At 39.9% G+C, this 19,873-nt stretch overlaps 1 protein-coding gene and 1 non-coding gene across 2 annotated transcripts; one reads left to right on the forward strand and one right to left on the reverse strand.

The window, feature by feature from the left end:
• Nucleotides 1-914: 914 nt before the first annotated feature.
• ip6k2b (inositol hexakisphosphate kinase 2b) lies at nt 915-7,610 on the forward strand. Its single transcript, XM_026945648.3, has 5 exons — nt 915-1,383; nt 4,976-5,189; nt 5,298-5,446; nt 5,827-6,002; nt 6,170-7,610. Exons 1-5 carry the CDS (start codon nt 1,161-1,163, stop codon nt 6,704-6,706), a joined length of 1,299 nt encoding a protein of 432 aa, XP_026801449.1. The 5' UTR covers nt 915-1,160; the 3' UTR covers nt 6,707-7,610.
• An 8,950-nt stretch (nt 7,611-16,560) lies between these two features.
• Nucleotides 16,561-16,633, reverse strand: trnaf-gaa (transfer RNA phenylalanine (anticodon GAA)). The gene has a single exon. It is a non-coding gene; the product is annotated as a tRNA-Phe (tRNA).
• Nucleotides 16,634-19,873: the final 3,240 nt, after the last annotated feature.

Consider the following 19,873-nt stretch of genomic DNA (forward strand, 5'->3'; position numbering starts at 1 on the left):
GTAGTTCATCCGCCTGAAGATTCGATGTGCTGTGCGTTCTGAGATGCTTTTCTGCTCACCACAGATGTAAAAGGTTGTTATTTGAGTTACCGTTGCCTTCCTGTCTGCTTGAACCAGTCTGGCTATTCTCCTCTGACTTCACTCATCAACAAGGCGTTTCCACCAGCAGAAATGCAAATCAGTTGCAGTTTTTTGTTTTTCCCACCATTCTGTATAAACTCTAGAGACTGTTGCGTGTGAAACTCCCAGGAGATCAGCAGTTTCTGAAATACTCAAACCAGCCCGTCTGGCACCAACAACCATATCACAGTCACTGAGATACCATTTCTCCCATTCTGATGTTTGATGAGAACATTATCTCAAGCTCCTGACCTGTCTCTGCATAATTTGATGTATTATGCCACTGCCACATGATTGGCCGATTGGATAATTGCACGATTGTACAGATGTACAGGAGTTCCTACTAAAGTGGTTGGTGAGTTGTGTGTTTCAGTAGCTGTGTGATCATATGAGAGTATGTTTCAGCAGTAATTACTATGGAGCTTGTGTGATTCACCCTTACTGGAAATGCTGTCCGGAGAAACAGAAATTAGGGCTAGGTGGTGGTGGGTGACACTTTTTTTTTAGTCATTTGGAGTCCTCTCCCTCCTCTTTCTGTTTCCTGATTATCGGGAAGCCCAGTCATGGCCAGAAACCAGCTGAGAACAGCTGTGCACTTTCTCTTTCCTTCCTCTGCTTTGTTTTTGCTTTCCTCTCTCTCCCTCCTCCCATTCCTCGCCTTTTGTTTGTTCAGTATCCTTTTCTCTTCGAACCCCCACCCAACCCGACAACAGCTGCTTTGCTCTGATTGGCTGAAACCAGAGAGGAGGGTGGGGCAATGTGAGTTGTTGTGCTATTTTTCCTCTCTGCCTAGAACAGACTGCTCAGTCTCAGCAGAGCCAGTAAGGCACACAGTGTAGAATTACTGTGTCACACTGAAAACACACAATCACTGCCTGCTGGACTTTCTTTTATTCACTCCTTTAATAAGAAGAATCGAGGAATCCAAGAATCTAGGAATTTCCTTATTCCCTTAAGCGTCCCTCTTTGCGCCGAGGAGATAAAGGTGCGAGGACAGGAACAGAACCCCGTACCTGGAGAGCGACGCATGTATTTGGAGGATGAGTCCGGCTTTAAAGGCGCTGATGGAGGGGTGTAGATACCCAGGGAAAGGCCAGAAGAAAGGTGGAGTGATGTTGGAACCTTTTGTTCATCAGGTCGGAGGCCATTCGTGTGTACTGCGCTTTGGGGAGCAGACCATCTGCAAGCCACTAATCCCTCGAGAACACCAGTTCTACAAGAGCCTGCCACCAGAGATCCGCAGATTCACACCTCAGTACAAAGGTAAAAAGACAACACACCAACACACACACACACCATTCAGGCCTGTTTGTCTGCTATTATAATGCTATGTTTTCTTGCTCATTGTCCCGCTTATGCTATCTCTCCTGGTCTTTCTCCTCCTTGCTTGTTTTGAATATGTATATGGGCCAAAAATTCATATGAATGAATGTCATTGTTTTATAGAATGATTCCTATTTACGCTAATATAATTACTTTTATTCTAAGTGTAATGTCAAGAATACATTTTAATGGGGAATTTAATACATACATATACATATAAATATACATATACATATATATATATATATATATATATATATATATATATATATATATATATATATATATATAAAATTATTAATTATTATATAGTATCATACATTATATAATTCCCAATTGAATAAAAAAAAGACAGAACACTAAAACATATACAAAATAATAATAAAAAATATATATTATGACATATTATTACTAAGCCTATTATGATATATCTAATAAGAGTATATGTATGTAGTCCTGTCGTAGTCATGTGAAAGGAAATTCTTAAAATAAACATATCTTAAAAATAATGAAACAAATCATTTCTATAAATAAAAAAGAATTATAAGAGCAGAAAAATAAATAAAATAACTAGATTAATATTTGCCGTGACCGGCCTTTGCCTATAAAATGACATCACAGCTCTGAGATTCACTGTCATGCAGTTTTATAAAGGAATAAGGAAGTTTTTTCCAGAATTTTGGAGAACCTGCCACCGTTCTTCTGGAGACTTTAACTGTTATTCTTGCTTCTAAAAAACAGAACAGCCTCCAATTTAAACTTAAACTGAAATCCGCTGTGTGGTATTTTCGTTACGTATAAAAATGTCAACATTTTTCTGTAACTTTACATTATATACTTAATTTCTACTGGTGTTTTCTACTAACACAGTAGTGCAGAAGACATAAAAACACAAACCAGGCTGCCTTATGCACAGTACTGGGATTAGTATAATACACACACATCACTGCCTGCTGGACTTTCTTTTATTCACTCCTTTAATAAGAAGAATCGAGGAATCCAAGAATCTAGGAATTTCCTTATTCCCTTAAGCGTATATATATATATATATATATATATATATATATGTATATATGTGTGTGTGTATAAAAATAGAGATAGATAGATAGTAAAAGAAATAGTCCCAATGCTAACCCTAATATCTTTTTTTCAATTTATGCTTTATATTAATATTTATATTTAATTTATTGCGTTCCAAATAGCAAAAGGAAAATGCAACAAGGATGACAGAAATACAATAAGATTTTTTTTAAAAAAATGGCCTTCATAATAGTGTCATCAAATATCAAATTTGGGTATCATAGCGCAAACTTCGCACTTATGAACATAATATTTATGGGTTCTGTCCTAACATCTTATGACAAACACACACAGACTGATGCAAGATGCACTACAGACAGAGGACTGAGTTACACTGAAATATGGATCAATACGAGTAACAGCTCTGAAGAAGGAAATTCAGTCCTCATTCGGATTTGTGCCAAACGTTTCCAGTGCGAGATCACATTCAGCATGATTTATTGATGGTATGAGACACACACGCACGTACTCTGGCATCATTCCCAGTGTGTGTGTGTGTGAGAGAGAGATGAACGGAAGGCGTCTTTATAAGTCAGTAGGAATGCTGCCTGTATCTTTGACCAACATACGGCCTAAAAAAAGCCAGCAGCCTGCAAAGAAGTAGTACACAACCTGTCTGTCTGTCTGTCTGTCTGTCTGTGTGTCTCTCTCTCTCTGTCTACACACCTACACAAACACAGTATTGTCAAAAAAGATAATCACACCCACACGCACACAGGTTTGACTCAGCAGTGGCAGGTGCATGAGTGTGCTCGCTGAAAATGCTGAAAATATGACATCACAGCTGGTGACGTCATCAACCCTTCAACCGCCCCGCACACTGGAAGCCTCAGGGTCCCAAAGAACGCAAAGTGCATTGCTTACGATTGATTCGCTTCATCGATTTGGATGTCTTTTGGTGTTTTGTGTGACGTGAATATTTTCCTTTACACTTCCTTTTGCTCTGAGATGCAATTCAGATTTGGTTTAACTTATGTAAGGAATTAGACACGATGTGCCGTGCTGTTTTTGAAAACTTAATCAATAATGGGGTGGTGTGATGAAGCGGAGTTACTGTCACCGTCTCGAAGTTAATTATTTTCCTACGACAACACATCCTGAAGTGTTTTATTCCTCTTATACCACAGCAATACGCTAACTCTTGAGGTTTTTAAAATTTATCAATGAATGACATCTTGTACTTTTATCTGTTTATAGATAATTTAATGTTGTGGAATGTCCTTGAGGCAAGTTAGTTCATGTTAGTTCATAGCAGTTCATATTATTAAGAAACCACAAAGAGTACACTCTTCTGTCCTGAAAATGTCAGAAAACTTAAATTTACAGCTTTACCTCTGATGCTGACACTGGAGACTCCTTCCATAAACTCCTGCCATACAAGCCCTTGTGAATATAGTAAGCTGTTACTATAAGAAAAAAAAAGAATATTGTAGAAAATTAATCAACACTGGCTGAGCGATCAGAATCCAAAATTGAGGAGCGTTATTATATAAATGCTATTATTGCAATCCTCCTTTATGCAAAAAAAAAAGGACAATAAAAGTACAAATACTTAGAACAATATGGAACATACATGGACCAGGTCAAACACATGATGAAGTCATCTCTATGATCTTCAACCACACACTGTAAATAATCTAAAGGGATATCCTTATATCATCTCCTGTCTTGGTTCTCAATATCAAATCATTATACAATATTTTAATGCCAAAAAGAAACCTGTAGTTTCTGTCAATCTGATTGTCTATGGTATCTAATGTCAAAAGTTAAAATAGAAGTGATGTAAAAGTCACAATCCGGCCTTCTGTGTGTTTTTTGGTCAAGTTTATGATGATCATGGATGAGGTTTGGGAAAAGGACACTCCGGTCAGTTCACTTTAATGTGTGTGTGTGTGTGTTGCTTCAGGGTGTGGTGAACTTTTCAGAAAAAATACAACATCAATAAATATCCTTATAACAACCATAAGGAGTTTACAAGTTCTGTCTTTGAGAACAAATTTTACAAGGCAAATCCTTCACACACACACACACACACACACACACACCATGGAGACATCACCACAAACAACAGCAGTAGGACAGATTGTATTTAAAGATGAATGTTGTTACAGCTTTTAGCTCTTTATGAAAACGCAGTGGAAGTTCTGTCAGTATTAGCGGTAGTGATGTAGTTCCTGTTTGGTTGTTAATGAAATGATGTCATCCTCAGATGATCGATTTATTGTTGCAGTATTATTGTTTTCAACAAGTCCCTGCATTGTTCCTATCTTTTCTTGATGCTGCTCATGTAATTAACTTGAGGTGTTGTCATGGAAATGACAGATTAGTGATTAATGGGTGGAAAATGTTTTTTTTTAATGAGATTTAAATGAGTAGGGAAGATAAACAAGAAAATACAAGTGAAAAGATTTCACTACTAACCTCCTCTCTGTTTTTTTTTTTTTTGCTCTAGGGGTGGTATCAGTGAGCTTCGAGGAGGATGAGGAAGGGAACCTGTGTTTGATAGCGTACCCTTTGCACAGCGATCCGTCTGACCAGGAGAACACGGAACCCTTAGCCGACGGAGAACCCAAGAGCAAGCTGCTGAAGTGGAGTAAGAAGAAGCCGTCGGCCCTGCTGGAGAACGAGAGAATTAGACAGAGCCGCAAAGAGGAGAAGAGCAAAAGGTGAGCTGTGAATATCGACTCTGATGGCGTAAGTCGTGATAGTGGCCTACTATATGCATGGGGCTGAAAATGTCACACTCTCACACGACTCTCTTACTCTCTTGGCAGTAATCGTGAGGATAAAGCAGAGGTGCTGTACTACAGCCTGGAGAAAGGAAACATGGCACCTCAGATCAAACACAACCCCTGGAGCCTGCAGTGCCACCAACAGCATCTGCAGAGGATGAAAGAGAACTCCAAACACCGAAACCAGCATAGTATCCTTTCCATGTTTCAATAAATATGTACATTCATCTAGAAAAATCACACAAACAAACAGCAGCAGTGTATCTGAGGTAAATGTATCAGGGTTACAGTCAGCAGACAAAATTAAAACAACAGGAAAACATACTTTTTTACTTTTTTTATACTTAAGACAAATCAACGATTCATTGTCTGTCAACACTGAAACATGAATTACATCTGAGCTAGTTGACATCACTACTGGCCAATCGCTGTGGAGGTGGGCGGGACATTTGAACGTTTCTCTGAAATTCTACAGACGTGATAGATGTGATTAGGTTGAGAAATGCCCGAGTATTTCCTTTTAACATCTTCAAACGGGAATGTTATTTCTTTAACCCGAACCCCTCTTCAGAGTTTATTCTCCTGGAGAACCTGACATGGCGCTATCGGGTTCCTTGCGTTCTTGATCTGAAAATGGGAACCCGACAGCACGGTGACGACGCATCAGAAGAGAAGAAGGCCAACCAAATCCGCAAATGCCAGCAGAGCACGTCCTCCTCAATAGGAGTGCGGCTCTGTGGGATGCAGGTAACTACATGTTTAATACGAAGGATAAAACAGTAAAGGACCACTCTTACACATGAAATTATTTTTTAAAAGTCTACGATTATATTAAATACATTGTTCATTCTATCTTTTTTTGGAGACTTCCTGTAACAGTCAGACTAATTTGTCCTCTTTTTGTGTGTGTGTAGGTGTATCACAGTGTGACGGGGCAGCTGATGTTTATGAACAAGTACCACGGCCGCAAGTTGAGTCTGGCCGGCTTTAAAGAAGCCCTGTGTCAGTTCTTCAGCGACGGACGTGTCCTCCGCAGAGAACTCCTCTCTCCGGTTCTCCATCGGCTCAAAGAGATGCGAGCTGTCCTCGAAGCTTGCGAGAGCTACCGCTTTTTCTCCTCTTCGCTCCTTATCATCTACGATGGAGCACCAGCGCCAGCGCATGCCAGATCTCGGCCGTCTCGTGGAGGAGAGGAGGAAGACGAAGAGGAGGAGGATGAGGATGAGGAGGATGGAGCATACGGTGGCCATTCTCAGCATAGGGATTGTTCCGGCGGATCAGGATCGACATCCCCGTTGGTGGATGTGAGGATGATCGATTTTGCTCACACGACGTGTCGTGATTACGGCGAGGACGGCGTCGTGCACGAAGGCGGAGACAGCGGCTACATCTTTGGCCTGCAGAATCTCATTAGCATTCTGTCGCAGCTTGAGGAGCACAGCAATGATTAAATGCATATATGATTAAACATGTAATTGGTGCACCGACCGCTATGCTAGGCTTATAGTGGATACCCTGATAAAGGTAACAGGGCTGAAGGCTATGTTCCGATCCCTCAGAGCTTTAATCACGCCCCGAAGACGAGGCACCAGAGGGTCAAGGAAGGGTGGAAGGTCAAATCCCAAATGGCCTTCAGGAGCTGATGGGACTGAACTGCTCACACTTTTGCTTGTTTTTTTTTGCAAAATCTAGTGTGGTCCCTCTCTCCTCCAGTCATTTCTACATTCTTTCTGTGTGATAGAAGGATGGAGGCAGACCACCATCTAGGGGTCTGGAAGAAGTCTTTATCTGCTCTCACTCTGAAATAGAAGAGATCTGAGTAGGTTATGAAATCTAAACAAGAAAGAGACACTGTTCTCACACACATTCATACTTCGAATGATGTGGATTTGTAGCAAAGCAAAAACGTCTTTTTTTTTAATCTTGTTTGCACAAAAAAGATAAGCCATTATGATACAGACAATTCACAGACATCGAGGTGCTTTATAAATACCATCAAGACCAAGAGAGATTTATACGTAAGGAAAGAAGAAAGGGAAGAGACTCTTATTGAAAGGGAATAAGAACTCATATGGGTGATAATTTAACGGACTGATTTCATCACAGACACTTTACAACACTTGTTTATCTTCGCACTTCATTCCATAGTTCACTAGATGTGATATGAGATGCTATAAAAGAACTTTATTTATTGATGAGCATATTTCTAAGATGAATCTAAAAGGATTATATGACATTCCATCCTACTGTACTGTCGTTTTAATGTGATATTTATAAGAATCAATCCTGGTTTTCACTGTGCTCTGTCTCTGTTCAACACTATATAACAGAAATAAAGTCTTCGGTTGTACTAAACAGTGCTAAAAAAAAAAAAGTGTGCAAAATTGTGTGTGTTTGTTTGTGTGTGTATGTGCATGAGCCGTATTAAATTGTAATGGTTCATGATCAATAATAATTGCGCATTTTACCTGAAAATAATCAATGATCTGGCGTTATACCACAGTCCAGTGAAATTCTCGATTCTGATTGGTCAGAAGGTGTTGATTAATTTTCTATAACAGCAACTCTGGCAGTAGCGCAGCTGCAAATCACAGGTTTATATTGATGTGTTAATATAATATGTATTTTGATTTAACAATGAAAAAAAGTCTCCAGTGTCAGTGCTTCAGAAGTAAATCGGTCATTTTTTAAGTTTTCTTCAGAACAGAGGAGTTTATGCTTTGTGGTTTCTCTGTAACAAGCTGCTTTTTTGTCTCATTAACTTCAAGAGAGAGAGAAAAGAAAGGCTGGTGAGGGAGCGACTTTATAGCTGCTATAATATGTGGATGTTCCACAACATCAAATGTAACTCTAAATGGATATAAAGTATGACATGTCAAAATGTATTTATTGGCAATTTGCTATGGTATAAGAGGAATAAACCATTTTGTGATGTGATGTTACAGGAAAATAATCAACTCCGGTTTGGTAACAGTAATAGTAATTATGACTAAATAGGACGGAGATGGAAAAAACACTGATCTAGAAACAAAAACAGAAGGCAAGCAGGAAATAAAATAGAATATACGCAAAAATAAACAAGAACTACATCATAAAGAATACTATTTTGTACATGTTTATACAGTAGTAACATGTCAGATGAAACACCAACTGGAACAACCGGCCAGAATGTCCATGCTAAACTTTCTGCTCCCAGTTTGCATCTGTCATGGCTCTAACTCTCCTCCTATATAGATAGGCTGTGAGCACAGAGTGCAAAAAATGTCTGGGGTTCCACATATCATCTTTTGGTGGTTCTGGCACATTATCCAGGTATTAAAAGCACTAGGTCTTACTGAGATTCCCAGCGTGAACACTCTATTCACTCAAAAAGTAAGACCATTAGTGATGCAGTTGAACAAGAGGCTTCTATGTCATTTTTATAATATAACACAAACAGAAGGGTAACTGGACTACAAATGCCAAGAGATCTGAGAGTTGTAGAAGTGGACATTGACCCTTATTAGGCAAAGATGTGTAGTGCAGATTTGAGCACAATGATGAATGCAGCATGGAAACAAACTCCCACCCACTCTTCTCTTATGTAGAGTTCATATGCGTACTGCACACCCTATTTACCATCATATAATCTAATTTACATGAAACATGACCTAATTTATTACTTGGATCTATCAAGATCCAATGAAAGAAGCTCTTTAAGCCCATAATCACATAGAAAACTGACCCATGTGGGCAAAACAGCCAGACCCCGTCCTGCACACACCTAGACTCTCTAGCCAGCATAATCCCTGGTACAGGATTTTTGCAACCCTGAAGTGGCCACCCCTTGCCGGCCTGTAGACAAACTGTAGCACCCTCCATCGCAGGTTCTGTGGCACCGACAGCTGCCAGATGTCACAGCTACGGGCCACTCTCTCCCAGCCCTGCTATAACATTCTGTTGTGCCAGGACAAGCAAGACCAACCACCGTGAGCATTAGTCCTTCAAGGTCGGGCTGCGGGGGATGACATCCGACCAGTCCAGCCTCTGCACCTCCTGTAGCCATTTCTGCAGTCTCACCAGCTCACCATCATTCCCTACACCTGGTGTCACTTCTCTTTGCTGAAACCTCAGCAAGCCTTGTCATATGGTGCCGGAGGGTCCCTGATGGAGGACTGGAGTGGACTTTCCCCATCATCAGCCACTTTCACTGTTTTAGCCTTTGTACTTTGCCTGCCACCCTGGGTTTCTGTGAACAATCTCAATCCTTCGTTTAGCCCATGTGAAGCATACTAGTACTCAGGTCCAGTGGTGCTACAACTATGGTGGGGATGTCCAGCCCCACAATGCACAATGAATCCTTAAGGGGAGCAAGGCAGAACTCATGTCTGCATAGTTGGTTCTCCACGCTGACTGCAAGTCACCTCTTTCCCAGCATAAGTACCATCCTGCCAGTGACAAACAGGGCAAAGCAGCTGAACCCATCAACTGTGCATGACATCCAGAGACCACAAGCAGGCCGACTATGTAGTTCTTGTTGAAGGGCTGCTGGTGTGGGGGATGTGTGTCCTTCAGTGTGTGTCTTTCAGTGGGGCAGGTATATGACTCCTGCTGCTAGGTTCTGCTGGAAGCCCTTTGTCTGCTTACTCCGGGCCTCTCTGAGCACTGGGTAAAGCTCACTGTCTACCTTCAGGTCAGCTCTGACTGGCTAGCCCCACTGAGAACAGCTGGGCAGGGGTAACACTCAGCACCCAGAACCTGTGAGGCCTCATCACTGTCCTCTGCCTCCCATTGCATTCGCCTTCTTGTGGCATTAGCAATGTGGCATTAGTGAGGAAGAAGCTTGATCAGGATAGATCGCTCTTTTATTGACAAACCCACACTTATAGCACAAACGCAGGCTTGGTATTTAGCCGCACAAAATGAAGAACAGCCATGGGGGCTCACTGGTATGCAAATTAGCGCCTGCTCTATGGAAGCACTATGGAAGCTATTAAACACTGAAAAGCAAAATTGAAAATCAAAATGAATAAACTCGAGTTGGGCATATTTTGTGTACATTTGACATTATGTAATAAACTCAAATAACGAAACAATGAATAACCCGTGTGTGTTGTTTGCCTGTCCAAAATAATGCATCCAGGTCAGTGCTTTATAGTTAATGCTTTAGCATTAATTTTTCTGGTTATTGTTTATACTAATCTACTAACTATACTTTCAATACGTATTGATGATACTGATGTTGATTTTTTAAAATTTTAATTATTAAACTGCAAATCAAGTTGGTCAAATTTTATGCTCAAAAATTACACGCAGACCAGATGTGAGTTGGATTTTACAGATATGCCAAAGATTAAATTAGACTTAGGAAACTGAGGGTAGCGATTGCGTACACTTGTTTTACGATCAGCTGTGACCTTACACAACAAGGCCATTTTGGTTGAACACCTGCATCATGTAGCGCTGCTTTTGACTGAGCGTAGTCTGGCACATTAAGGATTTACACAACTTTTTCACTCTAAACTCAGTTCTTTATACAGGTATTTGTGCAAGTGTGTGTAAGTGTGTTTGCCCTTGAGTGTGTTTATCTCCATACAGCCTCAGAAGAACAGCCTGTTGCTGCTCTGAATAAACCTCTGAGGATTATGCTCTCAAATCCCATATCGGAAAGAACACACACAGCACAACCGGGTCACGACCAGGTTTACAGCTTACTATTATATTCAGCTTCATAATTATTGGCACCCTTTCTGAATATTAGCATATATGAATGATGGATACACTTGTAATGGGTAATGTTTTGAGCTTTGAAAAACAGGGACATTGTACAGGTTTATTTTAACAGTAGTGTTTCCTTAAGGTTTTCTTAAATGATTATTAAATGATCAGAACCCCTACAACTGATATTTGGTTAATCCTCTGCTAGCTACATTTGTTGGCTACATTAGTACTCCTTCCTGTTCTTGCTTATTTCTGTGTTTTTGTGTTTAACCACTGTTTTACTTAAAATGTATCTATATTGTGTCTACACTCCTTCTTGTTACAATTGCAAAACATTAATTTGATGTTGTGCGTTCATTTGAGTAATTTGTGCAGATTAGAATTTAATTTTAAAAGATGCTAATTTGCCTGCATACAGTATTTTACATATGGTTTTAAAGATGTCAATGATTTTGCCACAAAAAAGGTTCTTATGATGAGAAGTTTTTATATTCGTATGCTTTATTGTGAAGTATATTCATTTGTGTTCGTTCTGTTGAAGGCTGCCAATAACGCTAGAGCTAACTAGCATTAACATAGACATAGTCATTAGATGTCTTTCTTCAGATGTTCAAGATAACTGCAGAGTGCTGAGTGCTAATCAGGGTGGAAGTTTCCAAATAGGTCCTTGAGGATCTAACCCGGTCTTAGTGTACCTGGCGTGTCCCGATAAACACATAGCAACTGATGAAGGAACCAAAACAATCACAGATCCTCTTGAGATTTGAGCTAATGCTGCTACACGATGCCTACCAGAATTGAAAGAAGAAGTTCATGTAATTGTAATGAAATTGTAATCATATCTATATTATTGCACAAGCGCCTACTTAAAATGATCTGGAAACATCTTAAAAGTCATGAAGATCTATGAATATACATGAACATGCATATGAAAATGTCATCTTGTCATTCTAGATCGCTATAACTATTTGCATTTGTCACAGCTCAACACTACTGGGATTTCAGTATCAGAGTCAGGATTTTCATCATCATATTCTCAGTGACAGCTAAACCTGTCAAAAAATATGACATCACCATAGCAACCCCGATTTTATTCATCACTAATATTAGCCGAGGGTGCGTTCACGTAGTCTGTCGTGTCTGAATCATAAAGAACGTGATACTTTCGGATTGCTATTTGCACGCAATTAAACACAAAAAAGCAAAAAACAACAACAAAAAAAACAAACATATGGCAATGGAAAAAGATAAACAAAGCTTTACCAAGTACACATAGAAATCACAAAAATCACCTCAGCCTGGAGAACATGGACCTGGAACTAATTACACATTCAGATAATTATATAAATAACTAGCTGTCATTTTTGTGTATTGCATCCTGATTTCATTTTCTCTTTTTGTTTGTTGTTTCGGTTCACACACGAGCGTGACTGTAGTATTCTTACTTGCGTAAAGAACCGTACAGAGGGCAGAACCCACCAGGAACTCACATTAAACACAGTGTATGTGAAAGCCCTTGAAATTACAAGAGCCTACAAGCTTTCTGTACTGAGCAAAATTAGCAAGTGTCAGGACACACGTGCTGCACGTGCAAGAGTGTGTAGCTGTGTGTGTATGTGCGTGCGTGAGAGAGAGTGAGAGTAAATCAGCACTTTCCCAGCTGCCCTACAATCCCATTTCCTCTCTTCTTGTTGCCATGGGAATAAGATCTACAATAGAGATGGATTGCTATGGCAACAGTTTCTGTATTTTTGAGGCGACTGCATGATGCAGTGCAGAAGAATCTGTTTAGCTCCTCTCTTTCTCTCTCTCTCTTCTCTCTATCTCCCTACCCATGTGTCTTTCTCTCTACTTCTCTTTCAGCCTGTCTCTGTGTGTCTCTCTCTCTATCTCCCTAACTCTGTGTGTGTGTCTCTCCCTCTATCGTGCTCGCTCTCTCTCTCTCTCTCTCTGTTTCTCTCCCTACCCATGTGTCTTTCTCTCTACCTCTCTTTCAGCCTGTCTCTGTCTGTCTCTCCCTCCATTGCTCTCTCTCTCTGTCTGTCTCTGTTTGTCTCCCTACCCATGTGTCTTTCTCTCTACCTCTCTTTCAGCCTGTCTCAGTTGGAGAGACAGACACAATCTCTCTACATCTGTGTGTCTCTCCCGACATTGTTCTCTCTCTCTCTGTTTCTCTCCCTACCTCTCTTTCTCTCCCTACCCGTGTGTCTCTCCCTCCATTGCTCTCTCTCTCTGTCTGTCTCTGTTTGTCTCCCTACCCATGTGTCTTTCTCTCTACCTCTCACTCAGTCCCTCTCTCCATCTCCCTACCTCTGTGTGTGTCTCTCCCTACATTGCTCTCTCTCTCTCTCTCTCTCTCTCTCTCTCTCTCAGCTGTTTTTCTTTATTTGGTATATTCTTCTAGTCCATGTTATTTAAATACTTTTTAACAAGGACAACCTGTCCTGGCCAAACTTCCATCATTAACGTGAGCATTTAAGAAATACTCTGGTGTATTTCACCCTAAAATCTATCCCGTGTCTGTAGTGTGTGTGATCACCATGGTTAAGAATTTCAACACGTTTCCCTGCATTGAGAAAAGGACAGAAAACCTGTTTACTCCAAACTCACTTATAATGGAAGCTGTTGAACTCCATCAATAAGCATATTTTGTAGAAAGCATTCATGAGTTTTTCAGTCTAAGGTGTCTAAATTCTTGTGCGTGGTAATCCCACAGCTGTACAGATGTTGTAGAGGTATGATTAAGAAACACGGGAGTACTCCTGTAAATCAGCCATTAAGCTTCGTATTACCATCTCTACCTTTGCTTAATCATGGAGCCCACAATCACTTTTTCAAAATAAATAAATAAATAAATAAAATCACAGTATCGTCTTGTACTTCCTGTTGCGTTGACATTTATTTCTATTTCTTGTAACTATGTATAGAGTTGTTTCATGAACATTATTTCAATGGTTTCTATGATTATTAACTGAACCATTCATTCATCTTCAGTAACCATTTTAACCAGTACCTTTTTCTGGTTTTCCTGGTATCACTTATATTATAGCAGATATAAACAGACATAACCTCTTTATTGTCCACTGATGGTTACATTTCCAATTACAAAGAGAGACAGAAAAAGACAGAAAGAGAAATCAAGAGAGATAGAAAGAGAAATCGAGAGAGACTTTGTTCTGTGAACATGCAGTCCTCTTCCTCCTCCTTGTACTGAACAAAGTTCACTGAAATGCTGACAGCTTTAAAGGTCAACGTATGTAGGACACACTGAAAAAACTAATATCTAAAGATATCTCAACCCTTACTCTTACAAGAAACTAAAATTAACAAGGTTCTAAAACGTAGTAATGGATAATAAATAAAAAAAAATCATCAAGTCAGTGGAATGAAGGAATTTATACAACTGATTGATTTGGCAGCCGAACGCTCTTACTCACAAACGCCAGCTTTGTTACATAATGCTGATAAACGTCACCGATCATGACGGCTAGGAACACACACCAGGGGTTGCACAGAGCAGTATCAGCAAGCATGGTCATTAAAAATGAAAAACTGCAATGAATTGCGTGCTCACAGAGGAATTTGTGAGCGTGGTGTAGTAAATCACGCATGCCGAGAGCACATGTGAGAGCACTTCAGTTCTGCGAGCACTGAGCACTGAGCATTTTTCCGTTTGGAGCATAACATAAATAATTTAGCTTCCCTATAAGATCTTTTTGCCCAGATTGTTTGGTTTGCCCAGCTCGGGTTTGGATATACTGTACATAGTGTAATAGTAAACACTAACAGTTAGCAGAAGTTCTGTTGGTTTTTTTTGTTTGTTTGTTTTAGTTTTTTAGGCTCAGTTGGACAGATAGAAAGGCAGGCAGACAGACAGGGAGGGAGGCAGACAGTTAGATAAATATATAGGCATGCAGAAAAGACAGACAGCTCATAGATAGATAGATAGATAGATAGACAGACAGACAGACAGATAGACATCTACATAGATAGATAGATAGATAGATAGATAGATAGATAGATAGACAGACAGACAGACAGATAGATAGATAGATAGATAGATAGATAGATAGACATCTACATAGATAGATAGATAGATAGATAGACAGACAGACAGATAGACAGACATCTACATAGACAGATAGATAGATAGACAGACAGACAGATAGATAGATAGATAGACAGACAGACAGACAGATAGATAGATAGATAGACAGCTACATAGATAGATAGATAGATAGATAGATAGATAGACAGACAGCTACATAGATAGATAGATAGACAGAAAGACAGACAGACAGATAGATAGATAGATAGATAGATAGATAGACAGACAGCTACATAGATAGATAGATAGATAGACAGACAGCTACATAGATAGATAGATAGATAGATAGACAGACAGACAGACATCTACATAGATAGACAGACAGAAAGATAGATAGATAGATAGATAGATAGATAGATAGACAGACAAACAGATAGATAGACAGATAGAACCTCCACCAAGATTGCTGACTGTACTGTGTGTGTGTGTGTGTGTGTGTGTGGAAGAAACCTTTTATCTGGTTTAATCTGCAGTAATCCTAGGTTGTTTACAAAGGCCGTGTGTGTGGATCATGTTTGAAGAGGATGGTATCTGTGTCAGTGGTGCGCGTGCGTGTGTGTGTGTGTGTGTGTGTTACATACCTCAAAGTCTTAAAGGCCAGTGAGTCAGGCATAATGACCGTGACATCACTCTTTCCACCCTTTGCCGTATGACACATTCCAGGTGGGACAAGCAGACACACGTGAGGCACCTTCTAGTGCAGTGTGTAGCAGCTGTAGGTCATAATGAGTGGATGTGTGTTTCAATCCTGAAGCTGTTTCACCACTCGTCCAAAGCCATCAGCTTAACGTAATGATGAGGAATTCCCTGGTATTTAAATCTGTGACTAATTCACACCTATGACACGATGAAACCTGTGAATGATAAAATGACACTCGCTGAAATATGAAGGTGGGAGTGTGTGTAACTGCCGAGAGAAAGATGTCAGAGTTGCATTGTATGCGGATACGTGACATCACATACCTGACCTTAAACTCAAATTACATGAGTCACTGAAGGAACATTAAATCTGAGTTACTGATAGAATTTACATGTGCAAAATTATTCATGCCCAATAAAATCTAGAGCCTTATTGAGCTCCTTTTCAGTGTCTTCTACAAACAAAACACAGAAAGCAAAATGGAAAAAAAAATAGACAAGGTGCTGCGATAGGAAAATAATCAACTTTGGGGTGGTGTGAGGAAGCGAAAGCAAAGCAAAGCTGATTATTTTCCTATATCAGCACATCCCAAAGTTTAATTCCTCTTATACCAAAGCGATTTGCCATCCAAGAAACATATATATTATAGCAGATATAAACAGTCATTCCATTACCAGCCTCTTATTTCTGTCTCTCTTGAAGTCTCTTGAAGACAAAAGCTCAGTCTGTCATATTAGATAAGATAAGATAAGATAAGCCTTTATTCGTCCCCAATGGGGAAATTTGCAAAAGTGTCATGGTTAGTGTGTACACACACAACCTTAGAGAGAGTTGTTGCGTTCTGCAGTTTCCCCAGCTGCCGAAACCCGGGATCGAACCAGGGACCTTTAGATCTTCAGTCTAACGCTCTCCCAACTGAGCTATTTCGGCAGTAAGCCTGTTACCGCAAAGCATAAACTCCTCTGTCCTAAAGTTACAGCTTCACCTCTGACACTGGAGACTCCTTCCATAAAGGTTAAATAAAAATCCCCATAAGAAAACCTCACCATATCAATGATCACACCCATCTTCTAAGTGGTGTGTCCTCCATACAAGTCCCTGTGAATGAACTGTTACTATAGAAACGACAATGTCTTAGAATGAGCATGTTAATACTTTATAAAGCTGTGTGTGAGTGTGTGTGTGTGTGAGAGAGAGAGAGAGAGAGAGAATATGAATATGGCCCTTTAGTGATAATTAGTGATAATCATCACCCTGGCTTTGTGCCAAACACGTTCCTATACACATTCCAGTGTAGTAAGATAGTTTTCTTGAGGTCAGTGATGGCTGTTCCAAATAAATAACCTCCTTTTACATTGTTGTTCTCAAAAGACTTTTCCTTTGTCCTTTATATGGAGGTACATCACATGACTTGTGGAGTTAGCCACGTCGTACTCTTACAGAAATGTCGTCTAGATTTTCGCCAAACTGGATAAATTCTTTCCGAGTTCCAAAAAACAAACAATGTAAACATATATATTTCTTAAACTGAGCAGTTTGTAGAAAATATCTGTTTACATACACATTATATCGTTATATAAGCAGTGGGCTTTAGTGACACTGATCATTAGAAATAAAAGAAAATGTGCATATTATTCATCAATAAATCTCATTACATATTTAACCGTAATGCTTCCATGCTTTTACTCTGGTCTTTACGATAACTATATTTATTGCATATTTAACTGCCACAAATTTACTATGGTATCTTATGATAACTCTGGTTTGGTCAACTCTTCACTATCATTATCGTGGTTTTACTGTGGTACGTATGTCAACTATAATGATAGTAATAGTGAAACTATGACAGACATACCATAATTATCATAGTATAACCACAGCTTGCTTTTTCTCACACCACAAAGATACCAGACTGGATTACTGAAAACGTGCTCTCAGATACTATTACTATTAGGGTTTTGGGGTATTGTTCAGGTTCGCTAAGCTAGCAAGAGGATTCCATAGAAAAGCCTGGTTTTGTTTACAGGTCAGAGGGGTCAAAATTTGGAAAAATCAGATGGGAGGAAATCTGTGTGCGCTCTTTAGTCTTCTTTTTTCTTCTTCTAGTTTTAAGGTGGTTGGGAACGATAGTATACTTTATGCCCAAAAGTTGGTGGACATCTGACCATCACATCCATATGTGCTTGCTGAACATCCCATTCCAGATTTAGTCTCCCATTGCTGTTATAATAAGCTCCACTCTTCTGGGAAGGAATTCTACTAGATTTTGGAGCGAGGCTGTGGGGATTTTTGTTCATTCAGCTACAAGAGCATTAGTGAGGTCAGGTGCTGATGATGTTGAGGAGGTCTGGGGTGCAGTCGGTGTTCCAGTTCATCCTAAAGGTGTTCAGTTGGGGTTGAGGTCAGTGCTCTGTGCAGGACACTCGAGTTCTTCCACTCCAACCTTCACACACCATGTCTTCATGGAGCTCGCTTTGTGCACAGGAGGATTGTCATACTGGAACAGTTTTAGGTCTCTTAGTTCCAGTGAAGGGAAATTGTAAAGCTACAGCATACAAAGACATTCTGTACAACTGTGTGCTTCCAGCTTTGTGGCATCAGTTTGGGGAAGGAGGACATTTCCGTGTGATGGTCAGGTGTCCATTAAACCTCATACTAAAAACACTGAAATCCATTATAACAAACTCATAGCAGTCTCTAGCAAGATCAGGCCGTCCTTCCAAACTGAGCACACAAGCAAAATTGTCAGAGAAATGTTCAAGAGTCCAGCTACAACACTGAAGGGGTCACAGAGCTCAATGGCTGCAACAGAAGAACCTGTGTAGACATCAACAATATCATCGGCTCTTCACAGATCTGTCCTCTATACAAGAATGACCAAGAGGAAGCCACTTCTGAGAAAGGCTAAACATAAAGGCATATGACACACTGAGATAATGTGAGACACTAATAACACAAACACAGACAGGGAAAGAAGCAAAGTTTTGAAGAAACAATAACAAATGCTAGACAAAGGAAAGGCTACGAAGGCTCAGCATGAATGCAAGCAACTCATGATACATACATAACAACACTCAGCGACAAAGTAGACGTGGACAGAACTTAAATAGGGCAACCAATCAAGGGACACACAAAACAGTTGTGCACAAAGACAGGAAGTGGGTTAAACAACAAAAAAAAAGTAATTCAAAAACAAGTATAAGGTTGCCCTCTGGTGGTCTGGAAGAGAATAGTTTTGTTCATAAAACAGCTCAGATTTTTTGCATATCTGATTAGAATTTGTGTGTCAGAGCAGTTAAATAAATAAATAAATAAATAAATAAGTAAATAAACCCCCCCCCCCCCCCCCCCCCCCACACACACACACACACAGATTTTTAAATCTGTCTGTTTCCTAGAACTAACACAAAACAGGTGAACACAATCAGATAACAAACCAGTGGCAGAACACAAGGGTGGAGATAGAGCAAGAAAAACAAAACACGGGACGATGCTGTCCATCGTCCTGTTGTTTCTGGAGATAATAATAAGAAGAAACTTTATTTATAAAGCACTTTTCATACACATGGTAGCTCAAACTTACAACATAGCGGGGCAAGGTGGCTTAGTGGTTAGCATGTTTACCTTGCCCCTCCAGGAATGAGGGTTTAATTCCTGCTTCTGCCCCAAGTGCATGGAGGTTGCATGTCTTCCCCTTGCTTTGGGGGCTTGGGGATTTCTGGTACATCAGTCCAAAGACATGCATTGGAGGCATTGCAGGCATCGCAAGAACCAACTTCAAAACCATGAGACTTTACGCACTTGTCTCCGTTGTGATCGTTGCGGGTACACACAGAGTGAGATGGTTTGGTTCCCAGAGATGAGCAGTTGTTTACACTCAAACAAACGTCTTTATGTTCATCACGCTGTGTTTCAGGAAGAAATCTACTCACCTACACATTTATCTCCTCATCCAGTTATTGCTAATGCACACCTGGAATTTCACTGTGAACCCACCAGAAGAGCCGATATATCTTATCTTATCTTTAAATACACACACTCACACATACACACACACCTCAAATATTTAAACAACCCTGTTAGTGTAGTGTTGAAAATATTCAGTGCATTAACAGACAGGGATATTCTACAATGTTTGCTTTTTTACAGGCATCTTCTCGCTTTAGTCTC

This window comes from Pangasianodon hypophthalmus, chromosome 2 (assembly GCF_027358585.1).
Source record: "Pangasianodon hypophthalmus isolate fPanHyp1 chromosome 2, fPanHyp1.pri, whole genome shotgun sequence".
NCBI classification, from domain to species: Eukaryota; Metazoa; Chordata; class Actinopteri; order Siluriformes; family Pangasiidae; genus Pangasianodon; species Pangasianodon hypophthalmus.

Excerpts from the sequence above, each read along its gene's own strand:
- ip6k2b (XM_026945648.3), top strand. The coding sequence starts at position 1,161 with ATGAGTCCGGCTTTAAAGGCGCTGATGGAGGGGTGTAGATACCCAGGG. Across the intron at positions 5,447-5,826 it reads CAAACACCGAAACCAGCATA|AGTTTATTCTCCTGGAGAAC; the intron begins GTATCCTTTCCA and ends ACCCCTCTTCAG. Across the intron at positions 6,003-6,169 it reads TGCGGCTCTGTGGGATGCAG|GTGTATCACAGTGTGACGGG; the intron begins GTAACTACATGT and ends GTGTGTGTGTAG.